General features: G+C 42.7%; 1 protein-coding gene across 1 annotated transcript; it reads right to left on the minus strand.

Annotated features, from left to right (window-relative positions):
* Window positions 1-451: 451 nt before the first annotated feature.
* tgm1l1 (transglutaminase 1 like 1) lies at window positions 452-17,517 on the minus strand. The gene is made up of 14 exons (XM_076744131.1): window positions 17,404-17,517; window positions 13,474-13,772; window positions 13,185-13,376; window positions 10,542-10,793; window positions 6,900-7,018; window positions 6,504-6,611; window positions 5,954-6,131; window positions 5,240-5,378; window positions 4,582-4,774; window positions 4,063-4,216; window positions 3,456-3,740; window positions 1,953-2,113; window positions 1,679-1,815; window positions 452-1,585 (listed from the first exon to the last, which is right to left on the minus strand). The coding sequence occupies exons 2-14, from the start codon at window positions 13,769-13,771 to the stop codon at window positions 1,441-1,443; spliced, it is 2,361 nt and encodes a 786-aa protein (XP_076600246.1). The 5' UTR covers window position 13,772; window positions 17,404-17,517; the 3' UTR covers window positions 452-1,440.
* Window positions 17,518-17,917: the final 400 nt, after the last annotated feature.

Below are 17,917 nucleotides of genomic sequence, written 5' to 3' on the forward strand. Positions count from 1 at the left end.
TCAAAAGAGAGATTAGAGCTCTACACTCTGCAACAAATGAAACAGTTGGAAGCCAAACAAAAGAGATGAAGAGTGGAGACAAGCCAAGTCTTCCCCGACCTCGAGCCTGGCCTGAACTGTCCAGTATGTCAGCCGCAGCGTGTCAGAGAAGGACAACCTCTGCATGCAGGTCGAAGATATCACAATCACATACTCCCGTACCTGCAGCTGTATCAGCATTATCCTGAAAAATGAAGTACATCGAAGGTGTGTCACCTGCTCAAAGTCGCACAGTTGAATGAGTCACTACGCAGCAGATCACCGATCATGATACACACAAGATAAAAGGTTCGATTGCAGAAATGGAAGAATACGAGTAACTGCTTGTCGCTCCGTCTCCATCATCATTCGCTTCAGTTAAGACTTGTCTGATGATGTATTGGGAGCAGAAAAGAACTCAGAAGTCAGGTAATCATGTCAGTGTAAGTTTTATTACCAAGACAACACATACAATACAAAACAAAAACACACTCCAAGTAGATAAATAGTGTCATGTCATTAAAATAGTTTCCTTCACATTGTACTTAGAGTGCTGAAATGAAACACTCAGTGAATTAAGCCAATTTTTTTGGTAACTAAAACACTGTAAGGCTGACGTCAGTGTCATTAGAAACGCGTGATGGACAGACTTCTTCCTCAGGGAACATTTAGGTTTGCATCCAGTTTTGAGAGCGGTACCTCACTGATTTTCAAAATAAAGGAGACGGTATGAATTTGCATTTCATCTGATGATTTCAATAACCTTTTACATCCTGTGTGTATCCTAAAAATATCTTTATCTTTCAAACAATCATTTTCTATAATTAAAAATTCTTCAGTTGAATGTAACAGGAGGGGGGAAAAGGGAAATTACAATGTGCCCTTTACAAAATGCCACTGCCAATGTTGAGATCATTCCCTATAAAAGCGTCTCACAGTACCCCCCGGCCCACCCCCCACCCCCCAACTTCATGTAAGCCACGTGAGGTTCATTTTGTCTGACAATGCATTTCACATATTTTTCAGCTATGTGAATAACACACATACAGTATTTACATTACCACCTTCACATCATTTGTTCAGTGTCTTGAAATGCACTAGTGCTAGAACAGTCTATGCAATCAACAGACAAATGCTGGTTAATTAAAGCGCTTCACTTGCTGTGCGTGCATTTAAACCCCACTGCATGCACCACAGTTTTGACATTTAAGAGCAAGGTAGAAGTGTGAATTTCTAACATTTCAAGTTAATAATGCTAATAACGCTACAGCTGTTAATGGTCTATTCATAGACTTAAAATATATCTGTAGTACAAAAAAACAAGATAGTTTAAAGATATATAAACAGTTTTCATATAATCAGAGGTTCTATGTTTATGTTTTGTCAGGAAAAGGCGACGTGAGAGGAGCAGCTAACTCACTCTCACTGCTCCAGAACGAAGATATCAGCCACTCCGTGCACTTGTGTGAGCTGTTTACAGTCGAGTGACGCCACCAGCTTCCTGGGTCCGGGCTGGGTGGGAATGAAGTGCTCTGTCAATGTCACGGTGGAGTGGCCGCTGACATCACTGAGAGGGGAAAGAGGAGTGGGATATTAGTATGAAAGAGGGGATGACAGAGATGAGGAGGTAAAAATAGAGGGAGGTGTCTCATGTTCTTACCCTACAACCACTTCGTGGCCCTTCTGCAGACCCAGGCCCTCCACTCTGAACACCACTGCCTTTAGCATACGTGGCAAGGGGTTGGTGAAGGTAATCTTGGCTGCCATCTCCTTACCAACCACAGCATCTCCCAAAGGCTGTAAGAGGGTCATTGAAAATGAGTCAGGAGGGGTGAACAAAACCTTTTCCTATGTATTTTCTGTGTTCCAGATGGAGTAATATTATAAGAAATAATCCTACAAATGGTTCATTGCAATATAAAAACAAAACCTACTGTGATGGTGAGGTCAGGTGTACGGAGCCTAAAGGTGGTCTGGTTGGCTAATACTTGTTGGGTCTCGCTGACTCTTCCCGAGAGGGTCAGCATCAGAGCTGCCTGATCCACCAGCTGGTTTTGGTACTGTTGGTAGGGCAGCATCAGCTCAATGGTCCTTTCTGCGTGGAAGTACAGAAAATGGGTTGGGCTTAGTATTCAGCATTGTTACTGTGCAGGTTTTCCCGTCTTTGCATTATTAGCCGATTAGCTAAACAAAAGACTGGAAACACCTGGAAACAGCAAGTCTGGCTCTGTCCAAATGTAACAAAATCCATTTACCAGCACCATCAAAGTTCACCAATTAACATGTTAAACCTTGTTTGATAAATCCAAGCAAAAGCCAGGGTGTAAAAAGGTTGCGGCTTTATGAGGGGTGTCTGTCTGGCTATTTCATGGCCAGACACATGACTTCCAAGAGTGAATCACCCTGCAGAATGTCCAAAACAGTCATAGATGCACACACACATAATCCTCCATAACACAGCAACTTGTTTTTGCAGGTCTTTGTACAGACAAGCGAAGCTAAGCTAACTGGCTGCTACCTGTAGCTTCATATTAACCGTACAAACATGAGAGTGATCATTTAACTCTCTGCAAGAATGCAAATATGTGTGTTTCCCAAAATGTAAACCTGGAATGAGTTTCGGCTGAATTAAAAATGAGCACAATTTGCCAAATTATTTTCTCAATTACGTATCCCACGACACAGTTCAATTTGTTGGGGTTTTTTTGTTTTTTTTTTGCCTGAATCTACTCCACTCTGCTAATGCTGCCATGTAAAAAAATCTATTTGACACTAACTCCAATTTACAGCCTGGGCTTTCACAGTTTCACAGCTGCTTATTAGCAAAGCTCCCCTGGCTGTTCCAGTGCATTAGACTGCATCAGGGCGAGATTACAACATTTACTTTTGAAACAAGAAATGACATATTCTTCCCTTTACAAATGAAAATCATAAGGAAAAAAAAAACACACACCTTTGCTCAATTCAATATTCTCTGGGGCTGATATCGAACACCAGGGTTTACCATTATCTTGTGATTGTAACTTGCAGCCATCAGTTGCTGTTCATTGAGCTAAGGAAGGTTGTTTTAAACCTGAATGAACTCAGGGGCAACAGAAACAAGCTGTAAACACAACACCAAGCTATTATCGCCCTCTAAAGTGGAGTGGAAAAGTTAGCAAACAGTTCCAACGTCAGCATTCATCACTCTCCTTTTAGCAGCACCGACTCCGAGAAAAAATATCTGTCCATTTTGATTCTGGACAGGTGGTGTGCGCTTGATTTTTCTGGCTTTTTTTTTTTTTTTTTTTTTGCTGAAAACAGCTGTTTGCTGCAGCTGGAAACAACACTGATGAGAGCAGCAAGACACTAAAACTCTCTGCAGAGCTGAGGGGAACTGCAAAGTCAAAGTTCCTTTTGTAACATACAGCAGCTTTTAACCTTAGGGGAAAGCTAACCTTCATTGGGCAAAAGCTCCACAAGGATCTGCTCCTTCTTGATGGTGCCCTTCAGCACACCAGTGTAGTACATGACGGCCACCTGGCTGTGCAGAGTGGTCCGACGAGGCTGCGAGCTCAGGTTCTTCACCAGGATGCTCAGCTGGGCGTCAGCACCCATCCTGGGCCCCTCACCGTCCATCTTCACCTCCACACTAACATCCTCTGCCATGGGCGTGGAGTAGACATTTGGCTTGCTGCCATAGCGACTGGCAGTCTCCACGGCGATACGTTCCTCTTCCGAACCTGGTAAAGAGGGAGGAGACGGTGAGTGCACCTCGTCCTGTCTGATGTTTGAGGATTTATTGACAGATAGAAGAGATATGGCCCACAGTCCTCCAAACAAAGCAAACAGAGACACATATTTTAAAACTGTGAAGAGAAGGTGAACTGGTGAGGGGTCAGATGAGGGGAATCTATGCGCAGCGAAATGATCTATGCAGCAAGAAAACATTTAATCTTGACATTTTAAGATAGTTCCTGGTAGTGTAGAAATAATTCTGTCTGGTTCTAGAGCATCAATCTGGGGCAAAATACCATTAGCAAAGTACAATATGCTTGTCGCTACCTTCTTGGTGTTTGTACAGGTGTGTGATGTCTGCCCGCTCATCAGAGCCCACTGCTTTAGTGCTGATGAAGTGGCCGACAGCTTTCTTCTCACTGTGGATCTGGCTGAAAGTGCCATCCAGGTTCTTCTGCCAGTAGATCTTATCACTGTTGACCTGATAGAAAAGCACCAACAAACACCATTAGCTCCTGATGATGAAGGTGAACTTTCAAGTATGCATCAGTTTGATGTATTATATTTCCTTTGTACCAGTTCCTCAGTGAATAGCATGGCTGAGTTTTGAAAACAATGCATGCTGCTGGAGAAGGTGTCTGCTGAGAAGCACTAAATTATATCTATGAAATATATTAGTTTCATTAGTTACGCCTCACATAGTTACTCCAGCTCCGAAGACGCCTTTTTAAATTGTGTGTACGTACAATGAAGTTTGACCACCTTCCTCTTCCTTTGGTAATGCACCTAGAGTGAACTAAATAATGAAGACGTGTTCAAGCACACTTGCCAATTTCTAGCACTCACCTCAGCGAAGACAAACGGCGTGTCGTGTTTGAGGTAGACCTGGCCGGAGCGGATGGCGTTGACAGAGGCGGGGCCGCAGCGGAAGGTGCCCTGGCTCGTTTCCTGGGGAGTGGAGTCAACAGCCTGCCAGCCTCCATGACCAGGGGGCAGGTCTGGTCTTGCCATCCAGCAATCATTCCACACATGGAAGTTCCTAGATGGAATTAAATTATGTTATATTATGTTATATGTTAATTATGTCCATTTTTATACAGCAAGTCCATGTTTGCACATCATTTTCCTCTGTTTTCAGCTTCTTGTGCTAAACTAAGCTAAGCTAAGATAAGCTATTTTGCTACATCGCAAGTACCTGGTGTAATTTTGCTTTGTAGTTCGGTATGAAAAGTGTAAAAAGTAGCCATAAGGAAGAAGAAATAGTACAAATCATTCTAAGGGCATTTTACGGTACTGCCAGAGAGCAGAGAGGTACCACATCAGCCTCTGCGGTATTGGAGGAGTTGCAAATAATTGAAAGAGCGTGACATCTCTGGGGTTTCAAGTTAGAGGGAACTGCTTCCAGAGCAGATCTTAATATATGGTGCATTCCTAAGGATTGGATTTAGCAGCAGGAAATCTTTCCAAGCATGGTGTCCCGGCCATGTAAAGTGACACATCTTACCAGACAGAGTCACTATTGAGGTAGTCGATTGGGTCCATATTCTCATCGAAATAGACATCTGTAGTGAGGGATACATCAGTATCATGAGCAGACTGGAAGTTGGTCACACTGCGGGCGGGTATGCCAAGACACCGCAGCACTGGAAACAAAGACAGGCAGCGATAGATTAATTACAACTCTGCTTACAAGGTCATTTAATCATCAAATAATGTTCCCAGATACTAAGCATTGAGCATAATCACTTCAGATATTTCTGCTGAGATGGAATTTGCACAGTTAAATGCACAGTTATATCCTGGCTGAATGAAAGCAACACATGTGGCTCAATCGGCGACAGAAGTGGGAGATATGACAGGAATGCCAGTGTGAGGTATTTAGGGTGTATATGAGCTATGGTTTGCCATCGGGAGCAACGCTGTGTGTGTGTGCTAAGGTCAGCTAGCTATCACGTGAGTGACCCTGCATGCCCACACAATGAATGAAGTGTTCTGTTACACAGAGAGCTAATGAAAAGGGCCTGATAGGCAGGAAGCAATGATCATGCTAATCAAATTGGCCTTTGTTGAATCCCTTTTTGGTGATGCACACACACAACAAACACAAGGTGCAATCTTGCTACTGCCCACTGAGCTACAAACTGTCTCTACAAACACACATTTTTCTCTAGCACACACACACACCATCACACACTCTCTCTCCTGTATTTTTTCTCACCAGTTGTAGTGACCCCAGAGAAGACCCAGCACTGTCCATATGACACAGGCGTTCCATCGGACGAGTGGTATTTCCTCAGGATCTCCACGCTGCTGCTCCACGCCGCAGGAGACACTCCGTCAGAGTAATCCCCAGACCAGTTCCCTACCAGAACCCCAAAGTCATCCTGAGCGTTTATCTGAAAAGAGGGCCGTGACACAGGCAGTTACAGGTGACTGCTCTCATTTAGAAATCATGATTTTCAAAGCAGATCATGAACAATTTAGATTTAGATTTAGATTGAACTTTATTTATCCCTTTGAGACATGATTAGGGCCATAGCTACTAATGAAGACAATGAGGTTGTGTCATCAGCATTTTTACTGGAAATTTGGGGGGTTTAGCAACCTGAGGTTATTCAAAAGAAGACTTTGAAACAACATTTCAAAGCTTAAAGTAATACAGCTGAAAAGCCAGCTCATTAAATGAAACTTAATGACTCATGACAGCATTTCTTAAAACCCTGGCTAACCCCATGTTGATATGGATGTCACTATAAGCTTAAACTCACCATGGCAGATACAACTCTAACCACATTGACAGGATCTGCTCGACCAGATGCAGGCATGTCGCTCTTCTCCAGGATAAACAGACATGCTTCCAGGATTCCTTCATGAAACTACGACAACAATAAAAAAAAAACAACTCATCAGCCAAAGAAAACAGCCCATTCACACGGAGATTTGGATCATATCTTGGGTTTTAAAAAATATTGTACAATTCAAACGCACGTCTTACTATTGAAACATCAATAAACATTGATTACAATAATTGAGACATATCAAAATGGCTGTTTTAAAGATTAGTAGGAACAAAGAGTCTGCGTGCCACAGGCAGTGACATAATGACATTCAAAAGCAGATGTGCTCAGCACTTTCATGTCACATCTTGTCTTGTTAGTCCATACCTGCCCAAAGTTCCACGTGCGAGCGCCTATTTGTTTCTCTGTGCCGTAGTAAATCCTCCCTGTGTCGTTCAGCACGTACTCCTTCCTCTCCTCCTCGTCATCCAGGAACACCGTGTCCTCTGGGAAGACATGAAAACGTTGCATCTATAACTGTTATCTTTTAATAGTATTGAGAGTCTAGATTCTCATCATGCATTGCATACATTTAAAGACCAACTCCAAGAGAAAAGCAAGTTTTGCACCATGTTAACATGTCCATATGGGTTTTTAACATACATACATATAACGAACCAATCAACTGAGGATTACAGTAGAGCACTGTTCTGGAATTTTTTTTACATAAGAAACAGGTTAGTTTAGTCATAAAACTGAATCCCGACGCTGTTTCATCCATTTAACCTGGGCACACAGCAAGGACGAGTCAACATACGCAATGCTAGCCTACGTCAGCCTGCCAAGTTCCATTATGATTCATGTCAAACACTGACAGGACATTTTATATACCTTGGGGGTGTTGTAACGTGAAAGCTAACGTCACCCAAAACAGTTTATCAGATAGCTAAGCTGCTGAATTAGATGGTGACTGCAGTCATTACAGAAAACTTTGAGAAAAGTCGTCCTCAGAAGCTGCTAGAATAGCATTTTAAGGCATTAAGGTTGTTTTTTTTTTATGGAAAAAACTGCTGCGTACATAAATCTGATCAACAGAGTGAGTTTTTAGGGGTTTAATTAATACTAAGAGGAACTTTGACATTCCTTACTTTTAAATATTATTACACAGCAAAAACTTATCTCTCAAAAACAAGAAAACAATGCAATTAAATGGGAGAAATGCTACTTAAAATGAGCAAAAATATCTCCCAAGAGAACAGGAAAATATTAAATATCTGGCCTAAAAGACCCACAGTTGCCTTAAAAGTAGTGCCATCAGACTAAAACAAGTACATTTGTCTGGATACAAAGAAATTTTGACTTTCACAGAGCAGGTCTGCACTTGTCAGTGTCAATCAAAAAACTGGAAATTCTAGTTTCAAGCATCAAGTGTCTCAAAACCAGTAATAAATGTCTAAGAAGTTAGAATATCTCATCAAGACAATTAAAGGCAAAAAAGCTTGAAACAAGGGAAACCCTCAAAGATAAAAACTGCCTGGAAACAAACACAAACATTTTTGTCAGACAAAAATATTTCTTCTTCCTTAGATTTCCCAGTGTATATAGTTATCTCCAATGTTGGTGTTATTAAAGCAACGTTGACAGGAAAAACGAACAAAGAAACCCTTTTCCTTAAAACTGTAGGATTAAACTTAATGATACAGACTCAAGAGTTTGTCTCCTTCCTTCCCTGTGAAAGTAAGCACAATCTTGCTTTATTTAACTCTTCAGTGACAAAATCACTAAAGAATGTGATTTCTTTTCACAAATGAAGAGTCCCAAAGGCCAGGAAATGGTTAAGAAACACAATGACTCCATGGACCTTGCAGTGGGGCCCACATTCATTTATGGGAAAAAGTCTGTTTTGAGTGACATCAGCCCTCCAGACTTGGGCGTGCACGCCTACCACGAGCTTCAGAAATCTTTGTTTTTCCATCTCTTTTATCTCTCGATGTTGCCACCGTGATTTCCGGTTGGCGGGGAAAAGGAACGTGACAAAAAAGAAAGAAAGGGAAAGCCTTGAATGTCAGAGTACTCAGGATGGACATGAGAAAAACTAAGTGGAAGGAAGAGGTTTAACAAAGTCATGAGGGACGAGGGAGAGAAAGAGGGGAAGTTGTGCTTGAGAAGGAAAGGGTGGAGGGAGAGTGGAGCATAACAGACTTGACAGTCTTGAGATTTTACAGGAGAAAGTAGAGGGAGGTGAGCTTGACAGCATCTGGCAGCTGTGATAATTGTGATTTTCGCTTCTTACTGAATGTTTCTGCAATGCAGACAGAAGCAGACACACACAGGAGGATAGGAAGGAGGGGGAGGCCAGAAAACAGAGCAATGCGGAGACGGAGTGAGGATCGGGTCAACAGATAGCAAGACGTGAGCAAAGCTGGGCGGGAGAGGCACAGAAAGGCAGGAAATACACACGGAGGCAGTAAAGGCGAGGGACAGGACAGGTTGTCACCAGCTGCAGGATTACTCTGAGCTCGCCCCGTGGCGTTTTTATACAGTAATTGTGGGATTTTGACTTTTATGAGCAAGAGGGTGGGATTGGTTTTGGGAAGAAGAGATTGCAAGGGGGAAGAGGAGATTGGGCTTGCTGCCAAAAACAGCAACCCCATAATGAAAGACAGAATGGATTTTTATCAGATCCAGGTCCACGTTTTTTGTTTTGTTTTTTTTTATTTTGCTGTGTTGCAAACACACTTCTTTTTGTCAAATATCCTGTGTGCACAGTTCGAAGTGCTCAGCGAACTGAAAGAAACAGCAGAATAAGGAATGGACCTCATATAACTGACCTCTCGTTTTTCTTTGAAGAATTATTTAAGAAAATACTGATGAACCCCATATGGACAGGTTAAAAATCACATCTGAGTGTAAAAACCCAGACAGATCGGCGTTTAAATGCTGGAAACATGCAGCAGCGAGCGATCATTTTCTTTCACCCAAGCACCAGAGCAGACAAGCCACACCATCACAGCTCTGCTACGCGTCTCAACTGCATTTAGATTTTACGCTACTGAACGTTTTTTGTATTGTTGCACACTTTGCCGAATTTTCATGGTCAAACATTCTTGTAACTCTGGAATTTTTGCTGTAGGCAGGCATTTTCTGCTGACGGACGGAGAACCGAGCTGAGCAGTTTGATGCTGTTGCTCCGTCAGCTGAATATTTGTCTTGAGAAAAGTCTTAATTTACTCATAATTCATGGCACACTAGAGCCACTTAAGAGAGTCAAGAATTAGACCGGTTGTGCAATGGATTAATTGCACTCTGGACTGTGTTTACAGCTTGTATCACCTTTTTGATACAAAGCTCATTTTGAAAACATGATGAAGATACACCAAAAAAAAACCCCACATCAGTGTTTGATTTATGCATAAGCAAAGGTTAAAAATCACATGTGCATGCATAGACGTTATAAATGAGGCCAATGAAGGTCTAGTTCATCTTCTACACACACTGTTTTGATCACAAACACACTTCAGTGTGGTGAGTAAGTGGCATAACCAATCATACCCAGTGCAGTTACATAACTCCCATAGTCACACTCAGGGTCACACTGTAGCTGTTTGATGGACAGCAACACACTCATGGACTGTGGTGGACTTTCTCACCCCTGTGTAACATTATATCAGGATTCCTCTCACAGATGAAACGGCTAAACAGAAATCTACTTTGCAGCAGTGTGTGTTATCAGAACGATGACGCGATCTGTAATACAGCAGCTATGTTCTTGGAACACTTTCCCTGGAAATTGGCCTGTATCAGACAGTTCTCCTGCAAGAGAAATCTTGACTCTTTGCAGCTATTTGGCCTCAAACCAAATAGTAAGCCAGATAGTACGTAAATCATCCCAGACTTGTTATGCAACGCTGCCTTTTCTTCCTTCATTTTTCTCCTCTCATCACTTAAATAACTTGTCCTCTCTCCTGTCTCTCTTCCACTTTCCTGTCCTCAATCCACATTCCTGTTCACACCCGCTGCCAATCTTACCTTCACACCAAGGGTTGAAGAGCATGACGATGTTCTTGCTGGAGTTGTGAGTAGTTCCTGTCTCGCCCGTTGAAGAGCTACTGGTCACCGTGAGCCCGTACAGGCCACATACAGCATTGGACGGGGAGTTGATGGACAGCTTCACTTTGTTGCCGTTCTGCTCTACAACCTTGGCCTCCCAGCGTTCATCCTCCAGGTGATCCACCAGTGGAATGATGACGTGGGTGCCTTTGGACACCGTGGGCAGGGGACCTACAGCGCACAGGATACATTTGAGTCATGTTGTACCAGAATACTCCAACAAAGAAGAAACAGAAAGAAAAACACTGCAATAGAAGTTATATAGACAAAAGCCAGATGAGTTGTTCTGCATTTGTACATTTGCATGTGCCTCTATCTTCTCATCTAACTCTTGGCAAGAGTGCAATTCCCCAAATTTTTAAATTAAAGTAAACTGCTTGCAGCTGACCTGCTGTGAACCACTAGACCTATTAAAATGTCCAGCTAACAAAACAGCAAGCAAAACATGTTAAGCGAAAAAGAAGAAAAACAAAAACCAGCACAACATTTGCAATTCAGGTAGAGATTCTCATGTTTGAATTGAACGACCTTTCAGGGCACAGCAACACAAATGATGCTCCTCCAGTGAACAAGATGACAAACATCCATTAGTCAGTCCATCTGCTTGAATGCATATGCACATGAACTTGTACATTCTGTGTTTGTGTAAAACATTTCGAAACCACTCTTTTTATGTGTGGGTGAAGGCGATGCAGCTCAGCAAAGTGCTTTTCACTTCTCTCCTTTTTCTGATTCTCAAGTAACCTTGAAAATTTGGATTGATAGTGGAGGCAGCAGGGGAAGGACTTCACTGCAACATGTATATGGGAACGAAGTAAACTCCATTATTCACGTCACAGTGATTGTTAGTCTTTTTCCACACAACCATAGCAAACTGTAAACCACATATGCATCACAGCCCTTCACCCCGCTGTGTATGGTTTGTCTCAGTAAACAAAATTTCAGGGCTATAAAACCTCCCACACTGCACACACACACACACACACACACACACTCATCTCTGCAGAAGGCAAAGCGTGTTGGTGAAGGTTTCATCTTATGACAGTTAGCCTCAATGTCTCCTTTTATATGACTTCATGTTTCGCTGAAGGCTAACAAACAAACAGCTCAAACAGCTTTGGACAAACTTTAATTCTAACCTCCTTGCTGGATTAAGACTTATTGGGTGCTTTCCTCTGAGTTATTTGCTCTGTGGCACCCTGCTGGGCTTTAGCTGCCATTTGCTGAAGCGAATGTGGAGTTTATCAAGAAACCATTGTTCTCCGCCCGACCGCAGCCAGGACTTCCTCTGTCACATCTGTGTACCCGCTCAAAAGGAAATCAATGTTAAATTGTCTCTTTTCTGCTGGAATGACTTTCTTGTAAATTGACTCGGAATCTTCATTCAGCTTCATAGATGAACAAAATAACAGCTTAGGAACCTACAGCGACGCAAAGTTGTTGCTTTCGGTGCAACACTTAAAACCTTTTCACAGCAAATGCGACTGTGAAAGCAAAAATAATGAGAACCTGTCAAATGGGGGTGGCTCGCATAGTTATCTGTGCCTGTCAATTCCTTTTCTCATCCCCTCTTCCCATGTAACGATGTGCTGCGTTCTCTGTGGTGATGTAATGGCCGTTTATTCCCAAGTGAGCAGTGGATCGCTGTAGTGTTAGGCCTTTAAATACCAGAGAGAGGTGTCCGGTGTCCTGAGGTCTGGAAACTGTTAACGCTGTGGGGTGGTGGGTGGAATCCAAAGCTTGTGGTGGAGATATGGTTGAACTGCTGCTCGATTTAAATGTGCTCGCTATGCGTGGCATGTCGACCACGTTTCCCGTGCTTGTTTTGAGTCAGTCGTTCATTCCGCTTCGTTTCACACGGGCCTGCAGCTAACGCTGGTTAAAGGTGCTCCACCAGTTCTACACTTTAGATCAGTTTCTTCGCCTTGAATAGTAATCATGTCCTCTGTGGCTCTAGAGTAGCGGTTCCCACCTTTGTTTGAATGACGCACCACCACAACCATGCCAGATGAGCTCAACCCCTTCATCAGCACCACCCATCATGTTCCAAATCTGCTCTACTTCAACCATTTATCTGACACATTTAGCAATTTAAACTGTTTATCTCTTACTTTTAGCTATTCATTTCATCTGTTTATACATTCCTCCTGGCTGTGTCACTATTCATCCATTACCTTAAGCCAGTGCTTTAGACCTCTTTGCTCACTTGCTGACTCAATATGTGGGATTTATTTCTAATCACGATTTAATTTCTGTTTTCTTCAATTACTTTAGGCATGACTGCTGAAGTACACCTCTTTTCCTTCTTAATCTGTCTCTTGCTTGGTTGAAATTGCTGGGAAGTTGTATCCAGACATTTTCTTATTTTGTTTGCTTTATTGTTTTGCTGCTTTGCTTTGCTACTCACCTAAACAGTTTATCCAATTCTCAGACACCTCCATCATTGCTAATGATCATATTGATATTTTGATTTTGTTGGAGGGCATGATGACACACACACACACACACACACACACACACACACACACACACACACACAGACACTGTCCATCTATTCCATACCTGTTTTCATGTCCAGGTGCAATTTGTCAGAGTCAGCATTGAAGGGCCTGTTGAGCTCCAGCTCTATCTGGAAAGTTTGTCCTCTGCGGATGATCAGCTCCTCCCCGTGATACAGGTCAGTGTGATGCTCCTGTCTGTTCTGACCCGTCTTGGAGCTCAGCAGGTCCACAGAGCGCACCGTCAGTTTTATTTCTGAGAGAGGAAGGTTTAATAGAAAATGTAAGCACGTGTCTGTGTCTAGTCCAAACAATTTCATACCACAATTCACCCCAAACGTCTGTGACTGTACCTTCCATTTCCTTTGCTTCTCCATTCTCAGGTTTTGGCTTGGCGGGCTCCGGGGCCGGCGCAGGGGCTGGAGCCGGAGGTTTGATCAAATCCACTTTATCTGTTACATCATAGGAGGTGCTGCTCTGGCGCTTGAAGCAACATGGACACATCTTCTTGAACCAGCGGCGACAGCCTCCCTCTTCCTGTTTCTTCTCGCCCTCTTTGTGAATGGTCAGCTCCACCCTGGTGGGCGGGGCTGCTCCCGGGAATCGCCCAATCTCCGACGTCCCTCTTACTGTCAACCTCTCACCTGGCATTCTAGGAGACATATTAGAAAATTGCTATTTCGATTTCAGGAGTAAAACTGCAGCAATCGTCATATTGAGTCATTATTTGATTATGTTACACAGACAAGACGAGTGAATCATCCTGCTTCTCCTGACATTAAGATGCACATGTAAATGGCCAACTGAAAGGACTAAACAGAAAATAATAAAAGAAAAAAATAACATAACATAACAAATCACAAACAAAATTCCTTTCATTACGAGAGTATTAGCTTGAGAGCAGAAATCTCAGAGAGGTGCAAATAAAACCAAACCTATCTGCAACAACTAGAAGTAAAGTGAGAAAAAGTCCAACAGCTTCAAAACATCGTACAGTCGACAGAAAGAGATGCAAACAGTGGAACAAGTGGCGGTTGGCTGAGCTCCAGTACATTTTCATGCACCAAGACTTTGTTTTCAGAATAATCTGATTTAAAAAAAAATGTGTCTTTCATCTCCTCATCGTGAACCAGCCAATGCAATTTTTATTTTACTTTTTCCCACAATTACCACGTTCCAGAAATGCACTCGGCTCTACCAGGCTTTCCCAAGGCATTCGGGGGTATTTAACCTTTCATCCTCGTCGGCTACACTCCCTGAGCAATCTGACGTACCTCTTACAAACAGCTGGATTCCATCTGCCTCACCCAAGCTGTGAAATAATGCACTTTGTGTGTAAATCTCTGTGCCTGTGCATACACTGCGGGTGAGGGTGTCCAGTGCTGTAGCTGATGTGAACATTTATCACAGTGTCACATCCCCACTCTCACACAGAGCACTAATAATCACAGCTGAAGCTGATCATTTGTCACACTGAAGATAAGCCGCTCCTTCCTGTCCATACTCAGATGTTAAAATCGGGGTCAAATGTCAAACACCAAATGTCAACATGAGAAAAATGAAAACAAAAAATGTTTACAAGAGCGAAAAGCAGAGGGAGGGAGAGGAGGGCGTTCTCTCCGATCCTCCTCTTTCTGCCTGTTTCTCAGCATCTGCAACTTCTCCATCTTAACGTTATACATTTATTTTTGTGCTGCACGCAAAAATAAATCTATTTTACCAAGACATTAAAGGAGTAGTGGAGTTTTATTTGCTCTTGTTAAACACTCATAAACTGTAATGAGCTGCAGTAATGCACAGAATCAGGAGAAATGCAGTGTTGTTAAGTAAACACATAGAGGAGGTGTTTGCTTTATAGGGTGATGTTCTCATTTTTACAAACACCCTTCGCTAAGCCCCGTTTTGCTCCTCCAGCTGCCATTTTTCACTTTTCCCAGCACACGGATTTTATAAGACTTAAGTAAAAGGGTCTTAAACACGACTTAATGGCTGCTTGCATGACATAATGCAAAAAGACTGAGGTTAAAGTTATAGCCACACAAAAAAGTTAGCATCCTCACCAGTTGATGATGCATGTGTTGTATCATGTTCTTGCACTGCTAGCTAAGGCTAATTAGCCCTACCTTTATAGTACAATATACATATACTGCATGTATAAAAATGTAATAAAAGTTATTTTGTTCGAACATAACCTTGTTTGGATGTTTGTGTCTTTGTGTTGTCTTTGGAGGTAATTGCAGTCAGGTAGCTGGAGCAGATAAACACACCGCCATTCCTAGTTATGGTGGTGAAGCTTACTGAACTTCACTCTTTAGGAAAGGGGTCTAGCAAATGGTCAAATAGCATCTGTGCATGCCTGCTTAGCTGTGTGCATGGGCCGATGTCAATGCGCCTCTTTATGTTATCTTTGTTAAACTTTAGCATTCTGCTTTGCAAAGTAAAGCTAGAAGTTCAGGCTGGACAGGTAACATGATGGGGTTATGTAAGGAAAGCTACACCTCTTTCATACAGACAAGCAGCAGTGAGTGTGACTGGGTTTGGGAAAAAGGCAGTGATAGTGAAGTTATGTCAGTTCAAAGGGCAGACAACAGCTGAGGAGGAGGTGGTAGAGAGGAGCAGCTCCAAGTACCAGACCCTCAAGATCGATGTGTGTAAGTATCGAATGTGTGTGTGTGTGTGTGTGTGTGTGTGTGTGTGTGTGGGTGGGTGGGTGGGTGTGTGCACACATTATCATTCCCTCCAGATTTTTCTTCTCCTTGAGGTCATCTGCAGGTCTGATAACACTCCCCTCCCTTCAACTGTTTCCAAATCCTCTAAATATTTGGTGCATACATTCATAATCATTGTGACAGACACAATGGATCAAGTCAGCTGTGTGTGTTGCAACATGATCTCCACCCAAAACTGGTCACGCTCTCTGACCCATGCTGCCTTTGCTCCACCTCTAATTTTAGTAAAAAAAGGAACCAGCGTGTGGATTGGCATGAAGTGAAAGGCATGACAGGATTAAACAGGTTTTGGTTAGATAGCGATGGATTTAGGCTCACTGTGTAAAACTGAGCTTCTGTGCCTTTTTCTTCTCACTCAGACGATGGGAGACTTAATATTTGGGGTGATAAAATGTAAGATGAAATTAGAATTGGCCCAATACCACAGCAAATGTGGATTCTTTTGAAATGTAACAACTGAATAAAAGCTTTTCACGCTGCTTTGTTGCAATTTGCATCTTCAGAGGCTTTTAAAAAAGCAAAGTTATCTCAATACTGCACCTTAGGTGGCCTAGAATTGCCCAATTAGAGTCATCCATTCTTCCAAAAAAACCCATGAAAAGCCATTCCACCAGACTAATTTTTTGGCAGCCTTGCTCTTCCCTCACACTTAAATGCACAAACTTAAATGGACTTCTAATACAAACCTCAGCCAAGCTTGAAAACAAGTGTTACTTCATCTTTTCGCCCCCTCTGCCTATCACTACCACATGTATCACTTCTTCCATTATGCCCTCTCCCTCTGCAGCTCTGCACTTCTGTTCAGTCGGTTTGTGTTGGCATGCCAGCGCGGCTGGTATGCACACTGGTCCCTGAGATAAGTGCTTCAAATTCAAGTTCCCAAACAACACCAGCTGTCAATTGCTTGCTTGTCTGGTGAGATTGGTCCCATGTAAAATTAATTCATGTATTGAATAAATAAAGCCTGGAATGCCACCACAAGCAAAAGAAACATCAAGAAAGCCTGTGCACTGCACACAGCCTCAAGGTCTCTGATGAAAGAAAATGGGATCAGCTGCAGCTGGTTGGCTGCCAACCAAAAAGGTGGAGGACATAGAAATACCTGAACTAACTGAGTGTTCTTTATTGAACATGGAAAAGACTAAAAGAAAAAGTGAGGAGAACAGCAAACCAACTTCTTATCAGCTGGAAACCCACCTGGGGAACTGATTAACTGGATTTTTGTAGCAAGAAAACTTCAGAAAGTTCAAGCCCAAAACTTCAACCAGAACAGCTAGAACACGAGATAGATGCTGAAGTTCAAGAAAAGCCCTTCTATGTGGAGCAAATCCAGATTTTATATTGTGAGACATTTTGACATGAATCTGTCCTCTGTGAAAATGCAAATACATGCCTCCTCCTCTTCTTCTTCTTCTTCTTCATGGGAGGGTCTCCCCTTTAACTTTAACTACTTTCTCCTGCGTAAAAGAAGCTGTGAGGTCAAGTTTCCACTTCACCTAACACCCCCCTGATAGGACAGAGAAAGCCATGAAGACAAGCCACTGAAACTCTTACATGATCTGTGCGGATTCTTCTCTGGATCAGCGGTGAACCCTCTGCTTCGTCCTCAGTAATTATCACTCAGCGTCCAAAGTTTGCTGCTTCCCTCGCTCCGATCTTGGATCAGTTTATTTATGAAACGGATCCCACTGCGCGGTACTTAAAGCGGACACACACCCCTCGTCCTCGCAGCTCGGCCCACCCAGTCCCACCCCTGAGCGGCCTGAAGTTTCCCACTCCCACCGCTCCGCTGAGCGCGAGCTGCGCCGCTGCACGTGGTGTGTCATGATGCACGATGAGAAGCACACACACTCAGTGAAGAGATAAAGTTTTTGCGCAATGTTCAGCGCTATTTTTCCAGTGCAGACAGGGAGTGGAAGCCAGACTTAATATAGTTGATATAAATTTGTATGATTCCGTTTTTCTTTTCTTTCTTTTTTTCTGTTTAGTTTCCAGAGTTTCTTGTTTCAGTTTACTTTTTAGTGTATAGTCTAAAAATGTTTAGTTTTACTTTAGTTTTGAATAGTTT

This window comes from Chaetodon auriga, chromosome 12, assembly GCF_051107435.1.
Source record: "Chaetodon auriga isolate fChaAug3 chromosome 12, fChaAug3.hap1, whole genome shotgun sequence".
Taxonomy (NCBI): domain Eukaryota; kingdom Metazoa; phylum Chordata; class Actinopteri; order Chaetodontiformes; family Chaetodontidae; genus Chaetodon; species Chaetodon auriga.

Bases quoted from the DNA above. Each gene is read 5' to 3' on its own strand.
- tgm1l1 (XM_076744131.1), bottom strand. From the start codon at position 13,771: ATGCCAGGTGAGAGGTTGACAGTAAGAGGGACGTCGGAGATTGGGCGA. The intron at 4,775-5,239 runs GTAAGATGTGTC...AATTCCATCTAG, and splicing joins CTCAATAGTGACTCTGTCTG to GAACTTCCATGTGTGGAATG. The intron at 1,816-1,952 runs GTAGGTTTTGTT...ACCCTCTTACAG, and splicing joins CACCTGACCTCACCATCACA to CCTTTGGGAGATGCTGTGGT.